This window comes from Sparus aurata, chromosome 11 (assembly GCF_900880675.1).
Source record: "Sparus aurata chromosome 11, fSpaAur1.1, whole genome shotgun sequence".
Classification (NCBI taxonomy): Eukaryota; Metazoa; Chordata; class Actinopteri; order Spariformes; family Sparidae; genus Sparus; species Sparus aurata.
The window spans coordinates 13,654,630-13,668,236 of record NC_044197.1 but is presented as its reverse complement, the minus strand read 5'-3'; the positions used below and the strand labels follow the sequence as shown (position 1 = coordinate 13,668,236).

The 13,607-nt window shown below is 43.2% G+C and overlaps 1 protein-coding gene across 1 annotated transcript in view; it reads right to left on the bottom strand.

Annotated features, from left to right (window-relative positions):
• Nucleotides 1-13,607, bottom strand: part of cpamd8 (C3 and PZP like alpha-2-macroglobulin domain containing 8) — a 46,583-nt gene that overhangs the window by 11,581 nt on the left and 21,395 nt on the right. Inside the window, exons 28-35 of the mRNA XM_030433310.1 lie at nucleotides 9,750-9,831; nucleotides 5,796-5,952; nucleotides 4,928-5,002; nucleotides 3,611-3,776; nucleotides 2,950-3,036; nucleotides 2,676-2,812; nucleotides 2,296-2,451; nucleotides 1,467-1,529 (exon numbers count right to left, since the gene is read on the bottom strand). Coding sequence (XP_030289170.1) covers nucleotides 1,467-1,529; nucleotides 2,296-2,451; nucleotides 2,676-2,812; nucleotides 2,950-3,036; nucleotides 3,611-3,776; nucleotides 4,928-5,002; nucleotides 5,796-5,952; nucleotides 9,750-9,831 — 923 coding nt within the window. The remainder of the gene's footprint in view (nucleotides 1-1,466; nucleotides 1,530-2,295; nucleotides 2,452-2,675; nucleotides 2,813-2,949; nucleotides 3,037-3,610; nucleotides 3,777-4,927; nucleotides 5,003-5,795; nucleotides 5,953-9,749; nucleotides 9,832-13,607) is intronic.

The following is a 13,607-nucleotide window of genomic DNA, read 5'->3' as shown; positions in this document are numbered from 1 at the left end:
AGAGTTCAAATATTTAGGACCTCCGGCCTTGAAAAGACTAGACAGTCAGGGGAAAAAAAAACAAAAAAAAAAACGACTCAGGCAGCACTTTAAAGCATAAACCACAAATCATATTCACTGGACACAAGACATGCATTCAGAGAGCTACTATTTCAGCCCGAGGACAACTCACTGCTTTGATGCTCTTTTTAATTTCACAGAAGAATATTATTCCCAGAACTGTACACATTCTAGAATAAATCATCCAGGCTGATTTGAGACCTTTTGCAAAGCTACTAAATAATAATCCTGGGGCACAGGATGTATACTCATCACATACAGTGTCTACGAACACACACACACACACACACACACACACACACACACACATACATGCACACACAGGCAGGATTCTCTTTGATTGCCCCGCTCTTGTATTTCATGAGAGCCCAGGTGCCACTGGCCCGAGGGGCTGTCAGAGGGGTGTGTTGACGCATTGGAGAGGTGTGGATGGAGAGAAAGTTAAGCAGGAGAGAGGTGTGGGGAAAGAAACGGCGTGCTTTTGAGAGAGAGACCAGTCGAGGAGAACGAGCTGGAAGAATGTTTGGGGCACCACATGGCAGAGCACAACATCCGCTGCCGTAGCTGGCTCTGCCTCAGTCGAACCGAGTCATAGGTCACATACAGGCTTTTCCGAAATGGGATTTAAAAAACATCCCTCTTCACACATGCTTCAAATTAGATGTCATTAAGTTCGACTCCAATCCACTGAAAACCAATACATTAATTCAACAATACTTCAAATGGTATTTTAGTGTAAATGTTACTTTTTCGTGAGTATATCAATATATCAGTATATTACTACATTATATAAGTCTTTAGTATAAGATTATACTCAATTGCAAATACTTGTGTAGTAAGTTAAAGTAAGTTTAAATAAAGTATACCATTTTCATAGCCTTTGTAATACACTGTCAGCATGCTTTACTGAAGTGTACTTTAATTTAATCTAATTATAGGCATGTTTTAGATTTATAAATAGTGCACTTCAATGTTAATTTAATAAAAGTTTTACTTCTGTGTACTTAGAAAATGTACAAATAGTTTTCGCTACAAAATGTATGTATGTATGTATGTATGTACATTTTCCCCTGCTTCATTATTATTAGATTCAATTTATTTAGTACATCTTTTTCACAAGGGTTCATTTTATTCCTTGTTTGGTTTTAGAGCAGGTAAAAAAATGACTGCTACTGTTTATGATACAGGTCTTTGTTTATCTGTGACAAGGTAGGGAGTAAACAGCGCCCAGGGGATAACCTCTGGGAATAAACAGGAATGATCAACACATTCCAAAACATCTGGCTAAACTCTAACTACAATCAACAGTGAGGAATTTGGGCTATTGATGAAGTAAGCGCTCAAATTCCTTCTCAGGCGATATTCAAGAATTTAAATGCGTCTGTTTTATGTGACCAGTACAATACCTGCATGAGACAGCAGCCTTCACCTTTAGCGCTCACAAAAAGGCCAGTGGGAATACTGGGGATCTGAAAAAAAAAAAACAGAAATAGGAGAAACAAAGGGAGTCAGAGGGGGCAGGGAGATGTGAATGAGTCATTTATCAAGTGAATGAATGCTGTAGGCTGCTACACTGCCACTAGTACTTCCCTGGCTACTAACCAGCAGGCCTTAATTGCCCTCAATTAAGCTGACACTACTAATCACAGCAGAGGAACATGCCCGGCAGAGAGAATGTACTGCACTCTCACCTGAACCACCCCGGCTGTCTGATGGAGTTTTACACACACATACACACACACACACACACACACACACACACACACACACACACACGCACACACGCTCGCACACACACACAGCAGCAGTGCTGACCTGACGCCACAGTGCCCCGGCCAAGGTAGTTCGTGCCCACACTGTCCAGATTGTAATGTGTAGGCAAACAGGCCAATAAAACAGAGTTATTAAATCAACAGACCAACAAGGTGCTTTTGGGAAATCCAGCCCAGCTAAGCCTAGTTTGGTTTGGCACAGTGAAAAGGCCCTGGCTACTAAACAACCGGACATAGAAACCTGGAGATTAATGTTTAATACCAGAGTGTGGCTCTGGTGCATAGATGTTCATCAATCACTGTAATAAAGAAGGGATACGTTTCTGAATGGCATTAAAGTACTGATGTTTCTGTGAAGAGACATTTCTCGGGCCATCAGTGGACTTTGACGTTGATAAGGCAGCAGCACGTTAATTCACTTGTTGTGCACAAAAACAATTCTATCAAACATGGAAGTGGTTACCTTGGCACTCTGGAGGAGTTTCTTGTTTTCCCTGTTGAGTTCGAAGGTCTCCTGGAAGTCGAGGTTGGTGGAGGCCAGCGAAATGGTGAGGTTGACACCTCCTACATAGGACAGGATGGCGTACTCCGACAGAGCCTGCAGAGCTACACATGTGTCCTGCACAGGGGATTTAGAAAAATCTGCTTTACTTTCGAGTTTTTTATTTCTATTTTTTTCATTTTACGTAGTACTAGCTTATTACTTTTACAAAAGACAGAGAAGAGAGGAGAAAGAGAATAACTTTAAAAACTGCTGTTGTTTTCCTTGTTTAATTTGATTTGATCATAGAAAGATGGTGCTCCGGAGCAAAAGACAAGAGAAGCCGGACACAAAAGGGCTACCTGTGTGGAGGAGAAGCCACCCAAGGCATTCCTCTGCTGGGAGAGCCATTTGACCACAGGCAGGGCAGAGGCCACATCTCCGAGAAGGGTGTAGGTCAGAAGACCGTAGGCTGTCATCTCCACCTCTGCTGATACCACTGGGAAACAAACAAAATGAATTACAATTATTGTTTTGTTTTTGTTGCATTATATTTTCAGACAGGATGCAGCTAACACTCATGTAACTGACAGATCGGGCAGATCAGGCAGGTCATTTAATAGTTGCAGAGTATACCTGACTGAGAGAGGCCATCGCTGAAGCCCATGAATGTGTCCTCATCTGTAATAGTGCTGCCGGTCAGACTCCAGTGGGTGAGTCCATCTACAAAGACACACAAAGTGAGAAAATAAAGACAGGGAGGTCACCCTGTGTCGTCTGACTCATTGTATCAATATCCTAATTGTGCAAATCAATCAGTGACCAAGCCCTGTGTCTGTGATGCACTTTGGGAATAAAATTATAAAGTGCGAACATCGTTGTGCTCTCCAGCTTATGCTCTGTCAAGTCTGCCAAAACATGCAAAAAGTTGAGTTGAAAGGAAGAGAAGGAAACGTTCAAAGGAAACCAACAGTGAGATAAGAGACGGAGGGGAAAAGGGAGGAGTGGACGGAGCTACTGCTGAGGACTACAGCAGCTCCTTTCACAGTCATTTTCATCTTGTAATCGTAGCAGCCTTCGGGCAGGAGGCCTTAGCTGTAAATCTCTAATGGATCTGACCAAGAAATATGAGCCACAGATTTCCACAAATCAATAAAATCTTGTTTTTCTTGTGGTCCAATCTGGTCTTTGTCTGTCACCTGGTAAAACATCTCTTGTCCAGGTTACTAGGCTTTGAATGAATGAACCTCCGGTGACTTGCTGATCGTGTTGCACACAGTAATGAGTGTGGCGGTACCTTGCGTAATTGCCATGTGGTTGAGGCGGCGCAGGGCCAGCGGGGCGTAGGGGCTGCGTAGAAGAGCCAAGGCGTACGCAGACAGGGCCGTTGTGTAAGGGTCGTCAGCAGAATAGGTGTTGCTCTCCAGGAAATCCTTGGCTTTGGCCACCGCCACCTTCTCTTCCTGAACCCGAGAGGACAGCAACGTGCAGGAAACATTTATGCATATTTAATATGTGTATTCAAGGCTTGATTATGGAGGTGCCAAAAAATATAATTGCATATAACTTAATAGTTTGTATTTACAGCAACTCTATATAACTTTTTACAGTACAAATCATACATCAAATATGCCTCTTATATGACATGACCTTTGGCATACATTTAACACACACACACACACACACACACACACACACACACACACACAGACGCACACAAGTCACCGTCGTCTCTTTCAGTATTGAACTGTTAAGCCCCGATCAAACCCACAACCAGTGCCTCTGCTCGCTCACTTGCAGTGATTGAATAAACATTCATTTTGGCCATTAAAAAGCTGAGGGTTGACTTTCATCTCAGGCAGATGTGACCTTCCCTCTCATCCCTGAGATGATAGGCCTCCAGAGCCACTCACTGTAATTGCAGCAGTCATCTTTTAATTAAGTGAAATTGAAGGGGGGCTGGAGTTCTGCTTTGATGTGAAGGATACCTTTTCAGTTTTTATCAGTTGTAAAAAGGACATACTCTCAGAAGAAGCCTTCGGGATAGATAGCGGGGGGGGGGGGGGGGGGGGGGGGCTTGATGATGATTTTAACAGAATTATACTGTAACTTCTTCCTTTTCCCACATCTTGATTGAACAGCACATATGATGCTGATGTTTAATCATGGAGGGAAGCTATCACTGACAGAAAACAGAGAGAAAAGTAGAGCAACAAGGCAGAAAGGATACAGGGAGGAATGCAACCAAAGGTGTCTTTCACAGAGCTTAATTGTCTCTGCACGTCAGTCTGACTCTTTTGATGTGGCCCGAAATGTGATTAGATATTAGATTAGCAGCATTGGGGCATAACAAATATGAATAGGCCAACTGCCAGCACATCCATCTTCACAACTATTAGGAATGCAGCGATATGTCCACACACGACCTGCTGGTGGGACGGGCTGAGGGAGTAAGTGGTTCAGGTGGGACAGGTATCACACTATGTGTTGCCCTGGAATTAATCTGTGCACCACTGCATCTGCTGCGTCTTTAATAGGGTTGTAATAGTTCCTTCACTTTAAACACTGTTTGGCTCAACAGTGTGCACTAATGCCACTTTGTTGGGCTGCTTACCTCAGTGGTTATCCCTGTCTCCAAGAGGGCTGCAACCACATAAGCTGTAAGTGAGATCTTCCCATGGATCCCTCCCTGTGGACAAAATCAAAAATGAATTAACTTCACACCGTAGAGGTCTCTTATTCCAAACAGGAAAAAAAAAATGGGCAAAAAGTTTGTAATTATTTGGTTTTCATCAACTTTTTCTGGTTCCATAATTCAAGAATGCTCAAAAAGTATGTTGGAAATATGGCTACTGTCTGAAGGAGTTAACAGCATCTTCATCAAGACTGCTGCTTTATGACATATAGTGTACTTTGGAATAAACAAAATAAAATAATGGCACATCTGGGGTTTATATCAGCAAACAGCAGTAGCACATGTTGCTGCCTGCCAGATGATGATTAGAGCCCAGCCAATAAATCGTCTCCTGAAGAAATGGATGACGCGTCAACAGCCAAAAAGAAAAAGAGGGAAAACATTTCAACTGGGCAGCCGAACAATCATTTCCCTGTGGTATTATTCACCTTGAGTGCATCCTCTCTCGCACTTCCCGTCACGCTTTTCACTTTCTACTTCCTGCTCACCTGTGTTCCCAGTGTTCTGTTTCCCTCATGTGTTCCTGTGTTCCTGCCCAGTCTGATTTTCCCCCCACAACAGTCTCGCTCATATACGTAACAGAAGCAGCTTTTGGATTCATAAAAGTTAAAGTATTCCCAACTTTTTGAGCAAGAGTCACAGATCACCCCCGCTCGTCTGTGTCACACTTGGCCCAGGCAAGTTGCGCATCCAGCCCTGCTCCACAGGACTGAACAGACAAAATGATCATGTGTTCCTGTTCTTCATCCTACCCCCATATCCCACATCCACAAGGACACAAGCCTACCTGCAAGTCTTTGTTGAGGATGCGGCCCATGGCGGGGAACGAGCCATCATCCCGCTGGTGTTTGATGAGCCAGGACTTGGCTGCACGAAGCTCCTCAGGGTCAATGAAGATGAAACCCCGAGACTGAGCAAAGGACTTCAGAACAAATGCTGTCAACCTGGAGGGAGGAAGATGGAAGAGGATGGGTGAGCAGGGATTCTTTTCCAACATGTGCTGGCAAAACCCTACAAAAATACTTAACTAATGAGAGTTTGACAGCAATCACTTTTTCAGTTTCCCAACGAGTAACACTCATTCAATCTGTCAACAGAGGGGGAGAGGGGGTGATAGAGAAGTACGTAGATGGAGGGATGTTTTTGTCAGAGATAGAGGGAGGAAGGGTGTATGGTATGTATGGAGGGATCTGAGGAAATGGAAAAAGAAAGGAAGTGAGCAGGGGAGCAGCTGGGGTGCGGCGGGGCTTGATCACGGCTACAGGATGCGGCAGCTGTGGCATTGAGAATGTGAAATATCACCCAGGCCAATCATCTATCTTTCTGCATGTATGTTGGAGATTCCCCAAAAGCATTTCGCAACTTACACAAACAAGGATCCCAGGGACAGAGGTTGTGAATCTGGCTGGCCTGGGAGTGCAACTGAAAGTTTATGAGCCACGGTTTTAGTGGGCCACGGCGGAGAAGGACCAGGGGAACCGTGCAGAGAGGCCAAGGTCAGCCCTAGGGGGACACGGCTGAGCTAATAAACACACACTCATCCATAAACAGAAGACCTCCCGGTAGTGGTCCAAAGCTGCAGTCTCTGGCCAACAACTCCACAGTGACTGCAAGACATTCCATTACAGCACCCCGTATAGAATGAGGCAAGCTGTTTACCATATAAAGAATGAAACACAAGATGGAGATGAGGAAATAAACAAACAGGTCGTGCTCTAGTTTCTCAACACAGCTCGTAAGTGAGCGCACAATCCAAGAAAGAGCACCGGGGGGAGATGAGTAGGAAAAAAAAAAGACCTCGCTCTCGTAAAGCGAAACATTAAATCTTCCCTGGCTGGAACCTGGATGTTATTCCTCCCTGGAGACAAAACTGGGGATGGAGGCGCAAGCCTGTTGGAATTTTTATAATGTTAAGTAATATCATGTCACTGGCTTTAAATGTTGGGCCCCAGGGAAAGACACTGGAGAGTGTAAATATGATTTAGTTCGGGGAAGGAAGGAAGCACTAGACAGGCTCACTTCCACCACTCGGCCCTTGGCTTGAATCAACCTCTCCGGATTCTCCCCCTCCCCTGTTCCTTCTCCTGTTTTGCGGCTTCCCACTTCCAGATTACTCTAAGCTACTCTTATCCAGCTCTGTGCTTCAAAGGATACATCTGAAGCATATTTCTTTAAGACAATACATGGGTGTGCTCCATTACAAAGCTTAGTTTGACAAGCTTAAAAAAGGGGGGATTATGTGAGCTGAACTCACATTCACTAAAGTGTCACCCAGTGCTGTTTAATTGTTGAGATGCTGCTGCTGTGTTGTTTTGGAAAGCATAAATGGGCCTATCACCAAACTTACATTAAACTGGCTAATGCCAACATATTACTAACAAGCGGTCAGGATTAGGTGTAGCTGCCATGAAGCTGCTGAAGCTGAAATGACGGATTAGGTGCTACTGCTGCTACTAAGCTAGGAAATTAAATCAAGACATGATAAAATGTTAGCAAATGTCTGGCTGTGGCTGATACTTTAATATTTGGTGGATTTGTCTGTATTTTCAAACCGCAGTTGGCTGCAGGCTGTCTGTGAATGATAGATTTCTAAAAAAGCCTGCATGCCCAGATCATGGAGGGCTTTATTTTGACAAATACACATCTCTTCAATGGCTTTACAGCCAGAAAGAAAACCGACTTCCCAGTTTGGCACAGGACTGCAAATAGCTATTAGGATAATACAGCAACAGATATCAGTTCTTTCGATCTCTGCTGGTATTCAGCCCCCCAACCCTGCTAATGCTGTCAGATCAGTCTTTGGGCAGACACAAATGCCATGCCAGCCTCAACATGTAGAGCAATGGACTGCAACTATGAGAAAAAGCAGAAAAAAAACTGCCCTGCTTTTCAAAATAATTATATAAGGAGGGAGCGCACTTTTGACAAGTTTGTTAAAAGTGATTTATTAGATTCACTTCGACCTTTGCGTTCTCTGTTAGCTAAAGTGTAAAAACATATGTAAACTTAAGGGTTTCCTTTAGAAGATGAATTAGATAAACTGTCTTTTTTCACTAGCTGTGTGAGACAGTCAAAGTTTATGCACTGTTACATTGGTCTTCTATTCTAAAATAAGATACATGGACACGTGTGATATGAGGACACAGCCGCTGTACATGATTTGTTGCATATGATATGTGGCCATTTGCTGCATGTCATCCCTTGTCTCTTAACCCCCTTTTCTGTCATCTCCTCAGCCATCCTGTCAATTAAAGCCCATGAAAAGCCCAAATAAATAAATAAATAAATACATTTGAATATGAAGGTTACAAGGAAGTCCGAAGAGGCAAATTTTAATTTTAATGTTTGGAATTAAGGTTAATATCAGGGTTAATAATTAAACATGTAGTTAGAAGGGTTACACACGGGGTCAGTGGTATGGGAATAATGAATGTAGACACTTAAATGTCTGCATAGGTGCATAGGTTTGTATTGCTGATCTACCGGAATGCATATGTACACAAATCAACACCCAACAATGTTATAATACATCTGTATGTCTGTATTTGCAACAACATGGGTACTTCTCATTCAACTCAACATGCCAGGGGTTGAAAACTCTTTTACCCTATAAATCCTCACCACTGTCCTCTTTTCAGTGAACTTTCAACCCTCTCTGTGCAGTGTTAACAGCCTTGGCAGCAGAGATAGCCAGTGCTGCACACCAAACGTCTACTGCCAGCCCTTGTCATTACGTTCAATCTTTTCATTAGATCCTGTCAATTTCCACTCAGATACATTTTACAAGCTGGAATACATTAACACGGAATTACAGGCGCTTTTAAGTATGCAGTAAATAAGCTGCTCCACTCCTGAACTCTGGAACTAAAAACAAAAGCCGGGCTTGTTTTGGATGCAAACATGTTGTTGATGGATTCATAAAGTGTCTGATGCAGGTTTACTGAAGGTTCACCATCTCAGCTGTGCCCACAACCCACACTCGTGGCCCCGGGCGCCAAGGAAAACTCCAAACCACTGCTTGTTACATCCTCATATCCTCTCACAGTCTTCACGGGGAGACTTTCCATAGCAGCTTAATGTTACCGATTACACCCAGGTAGTGAGTCATTAAGAGGCATGCTCCACTTCTATTTTCTAGAGAGCAATTTGGTGAGGTGGCTCCAGACAACTTACAACACTGTCTCCAATAGTGGCATTAAGAGCCTCGTCTGTGGGGCCAAAGCAGCATGGGTCCACTCAGTGCCACGGATATGAACCCTGATTAACTGCAAATAAATCTTGACAGCTTTGCCTACCTCGGGGATCCAATTATGCAGTTTGTTTATGATTCTCTGTCGTTTATGTAACCTGCTGTTTCACAGTGTTAGCTCTATTAAATATCACAATACCCACCTTAGCTCGTAAATCAACCAGAGGTATGCGCACTGAGCATGGGGCTCAAAATGCAAGCAGTGGAGCTCCCCACTGAGAGCATTGATTTCAGTTTTATAAATATCCTGAGATGGTTCTGTCTGCCTGCCTGCCCCCGAGGACTGTAAACATTAAACAGGCACTCACCGGTGATTTAAGCACATCAACAGGAATAGATTAATTTGAGCACAGTGGACAGAGGTGCTGATAAAAAACTTCATTGCTTTGGCCAGCAACCTATGTCCCAGGCAAGGCTGAAGAATGTGGCTACAGCGTAGCTTGACTGGTATGAGTTGTGTAAACGTTAACAGCTACACCTTCGATCACTTACCACATACTGCCAGAGGAATCCCTCTCTCCGAAGGCACTGTAGGATCCATCCTGCCGTTTGTAGGTCAGTTGTCGCTGGTAGCCTGGATGAGAATAAAGAAAAGGACAGGTGACAGTAGAGCACTTTCAATAAGAATAGTTCCCCAAAACCCTCTACATTCTTTTCCAGGTTGTACAGAGCCTGTCAAGACTGTAGGAGCTGCAACTGAACATTTTCTGCAGACACCGATACCACTACCCCTGCTCAAAAAAACATTCCACAGGATCCTCACACACTGCATGAAATGAAATTCATGCACACTGACTGCAAAAGGCGAGTAAACAGAATTTTAAAGTAAATTGTATTTAATGTTCTGGAAAAGTGTCAAGGTGTTGAGTGAGGGCTCTTCTTTCATCCTGTGATCTTTGAAGTTAAGGCAGGAAAAGAGAAGCAACAAGGTGAGACTGAACTCTTGCCCGTTTATCACACAGGTGGTGCTAAGACTGGCAAACGCAGCAATTTCCACATGTCAAACTTTCCTGACCTCGAAATGCTCCTCGGCCATTCATTCGGTGTTTCATTCGGCGCCCAATGGACATGGTGCAAAGTCGGAAAGAGAGGTGCGACAAGCTACACACAAATGACGTGCAAGATGCAAGTGTATTTTGCGACGACGTGCACTTGTTCTTGCACACATGACATCGCGCTTTGCACCGGTAATTGCAAATGTGCAAGTTTAATAGAGCAACCGTGCGAGCTGTCCGGATGGTCGGATGGAACCATTTCACCATTTCCTGACATTTTACAGACCATAATAATAGGTTAACCTAGAAAATAATCACAAATGAAAACAATTGCTCATTGCAGCACTCATATTCATCTTGAGCCACACATAACATTTACTTAAGCCTCTGCAGCAAAGATTTGTGCAGGAGGCTGTTTTTTTTTTCCTGGTTATTTTTGAGGCAGTCCATTGTGTTAGCTCATGGTCAGCCTCAGTGACATCTCCAATGCCTGGATGGTGAGAATAACTCTTGAACTTTGCCACCTGTCCAAAGCTCAGGCACAACTCTTTTACATCCATCTGCAGGATGAAGTGTCCCTGGTATAGCATAGCGAGAGTTATTGACTCCTTTCACACTGAACAAAAAAAACCCCCTAACTGACACTAACTAAGAAGGAAGTAGTCATGGGTATTTATTGGCTTTAGCTGTGATCAGCAGCTATGGAAACACAACACCTAGAGGAACACAATACCTGCATGATTCAAGCAGTGTTAAGAAATCCTCCAGTCGGTGTTGAGTTTGAAGACAGACAATAAGATATAAAAAACTAAAAAACATGTGGCCTCCGTACTCTCTACTGATCCATATTTTCTGGTACATTTGTGACAAACATGACACAAACATTTAAAAACCTGCATTTACACTCTTAATTTTGGTGTAAAAATGGTAAATATGGAGAAAACAGTGGAAAAAGCGAGAAGATTGGTCTGGTTAACTAAGAGAAACAACATCCAGCTTCATGTTCCAATCCATGAGCCAAAGTATTAAGTGCCAGCCAGGCCAAGGCTCCTCTGTCAAGAAATCAACAGTTCCACAAACAAAAAACTATATCCAAGATAAACTTCACCCCAAAAGTTTCCAGAAAACCCAACAACAACGTACGACTTGCCAATTCGGAAGCATTCCTTTCCGCTCAGCATCAAGTCACTTTGCTCACTGTCGGGCAAGAAGGGATGTGACTTGCTGAGATTCTTGGCACACTCTGAGATTAATTGATGTTTTTGTTTTTTTCTCTGCTTAAACAGCTGCTGGGTAATTGGAGGTAGGTCACCAGGATTTGGGAAATGCAGCACATCTTCGGATAAACATGTCATCAGTTATTTGACCAGTAATCCAGACAGGTGGAATCTTTGGTACCAACGTTGATCCTTCATCTCAAGGTCTACTGAATGAGTATGTAGCCCAAGATAACAGTTTGTATGCATTAAGAGCTCTTGGTACTCCTGATACTCAGCTTCTATTTTACAACATACCACTGGACATCATATCAAAACCACTATGCAAGGGCACAAATCACTAACAGGGACAATGCACAAAAGAACATTAATCTGAAAAATAATGTGTTTGTTCACCCAGGTGCGTCACATGTGATCGATAATGAAGTGTTAAAAACACAAAACCCGCACAATATTTGAGAAACTGGTTCTCCAGCACATTAAAGACAACATCCTGGCGGACCTGAACCCTCATCGGGATGCTTATCGGAACCAACAGATCCACAGAGGATGCCATATCCCCTTCCCTCCACTCACTCTTCACACATATGGAGGACCAAACCTGACATAAGTATAAATAAATAAATAAATAAATAAATGCATAAATGCATAAATAAATACATAAATAAATAAATGCTGAAATAAATGTATAAATAAATAAATGCATAAATAAATACATGCATAAATAAATGAATAAATAAATAAATGCTGAAATAAATGTATAAATAAATAAATAAAAGTATAAATAAAAGAATAAATGCTTTTTATTTATTTATACATTTCTGTTCACCTACATTTATTTATTTTTCTGTATTTCTGTTCACCTACATTTATTTATTTCTGTATTTCTGTTCACCTACATATATTTATTTCTGTATTTCTGTGTCCATATGTAAATGAGGAGGTAGGAGGTCCTAACCTCAGTCAAGAGCATGATTGGTCAAATCGGAGAGCCAGACAAAAGCAAACGATTCCTGATCTCAAGCCTCCCTCTCTGTAACGTTGTAAACAGCTCCAGTTAGCTTAATGGCCTCGACCAGTGTGACAGGTTAACTGGCGTTCATTTTAACTTGCGAGGGTCCCAGATGTGCTGGTGGTGTGGTTTGAGAATCCTGTCTGGAGAGCCATGTCCGCTAACCAGGAAAAACATTCTGCTCATCGCTCCAAGTCATGTATACGTGTACTCGTTTTGACCTGGCTTGAACACTTCTATCCACACGGAGAAGCCGGGGCTGCGACTTGCAAACCACTGCTAGACGAGCGCTACAGAGCACAAATCGTCCAAAAGTGCATGTTTGTCGGTCTCATATCTTTGTCGTGAATCTCTGTACTCTTAAACAACTCATGTGTGGAACAGTATCAAGCATTTGTTCACGCCGAGTGGCTCGAGAGCGGCGTGGACACCGCTGTTAGCAGTTAGCTGCTAGTTAGCTTTTAGCTGCTCGCTGAAGCGCTAAGAGCGTAGCGTCCAGGTTAACTGTTGACACATGTTACCACCGAGAGTGAGATACATGTCTGGGCTTTCCTATGAACCATTGTCGCTACTGGTGTTTGTATCACAGGTTGAGCTGGACGTCTCACGATTTGCCACAGCTGATTGACCTGACGCTGAGCTCGGGCTGGATGTCAACGTACTCTGCAGACTGTTTGACCAGCAGGCTGTATGACAGTGTACAGTTTTCACACTGACTTAACTTCAGCTTAATAACGATGTATGCGGCTCGGAACGATGGCTTTAAGCGACCATTTGAACAGTGCGGAATGAAAAATACCCGATGGTAACCGGTGTCACAAGGTAGCCTGGACGCTGCGCTACAGCGAGCAGCTAACAGCTAACATAAGAGCTAAAAGGGGTCTCCACTCCGCTCTCGAGTCGCTCGGCGTGAACAAATGCCTCAGCCTGTTCCACCCATGAGTTATTTGAGAGTACAGACATTCACGACAAAGATATGAGACCGACAACATGCACTTTTGGACGATTTGTGCTCTGTAGCGCTCGTCTAGATACACATATACATGACTTGGAGCGATGAGCAGAATGTTTTTCCTTGTTAGCGGACATGGCTGAGGATCCCTCTCTCTCCAGACGGGATTCTCAA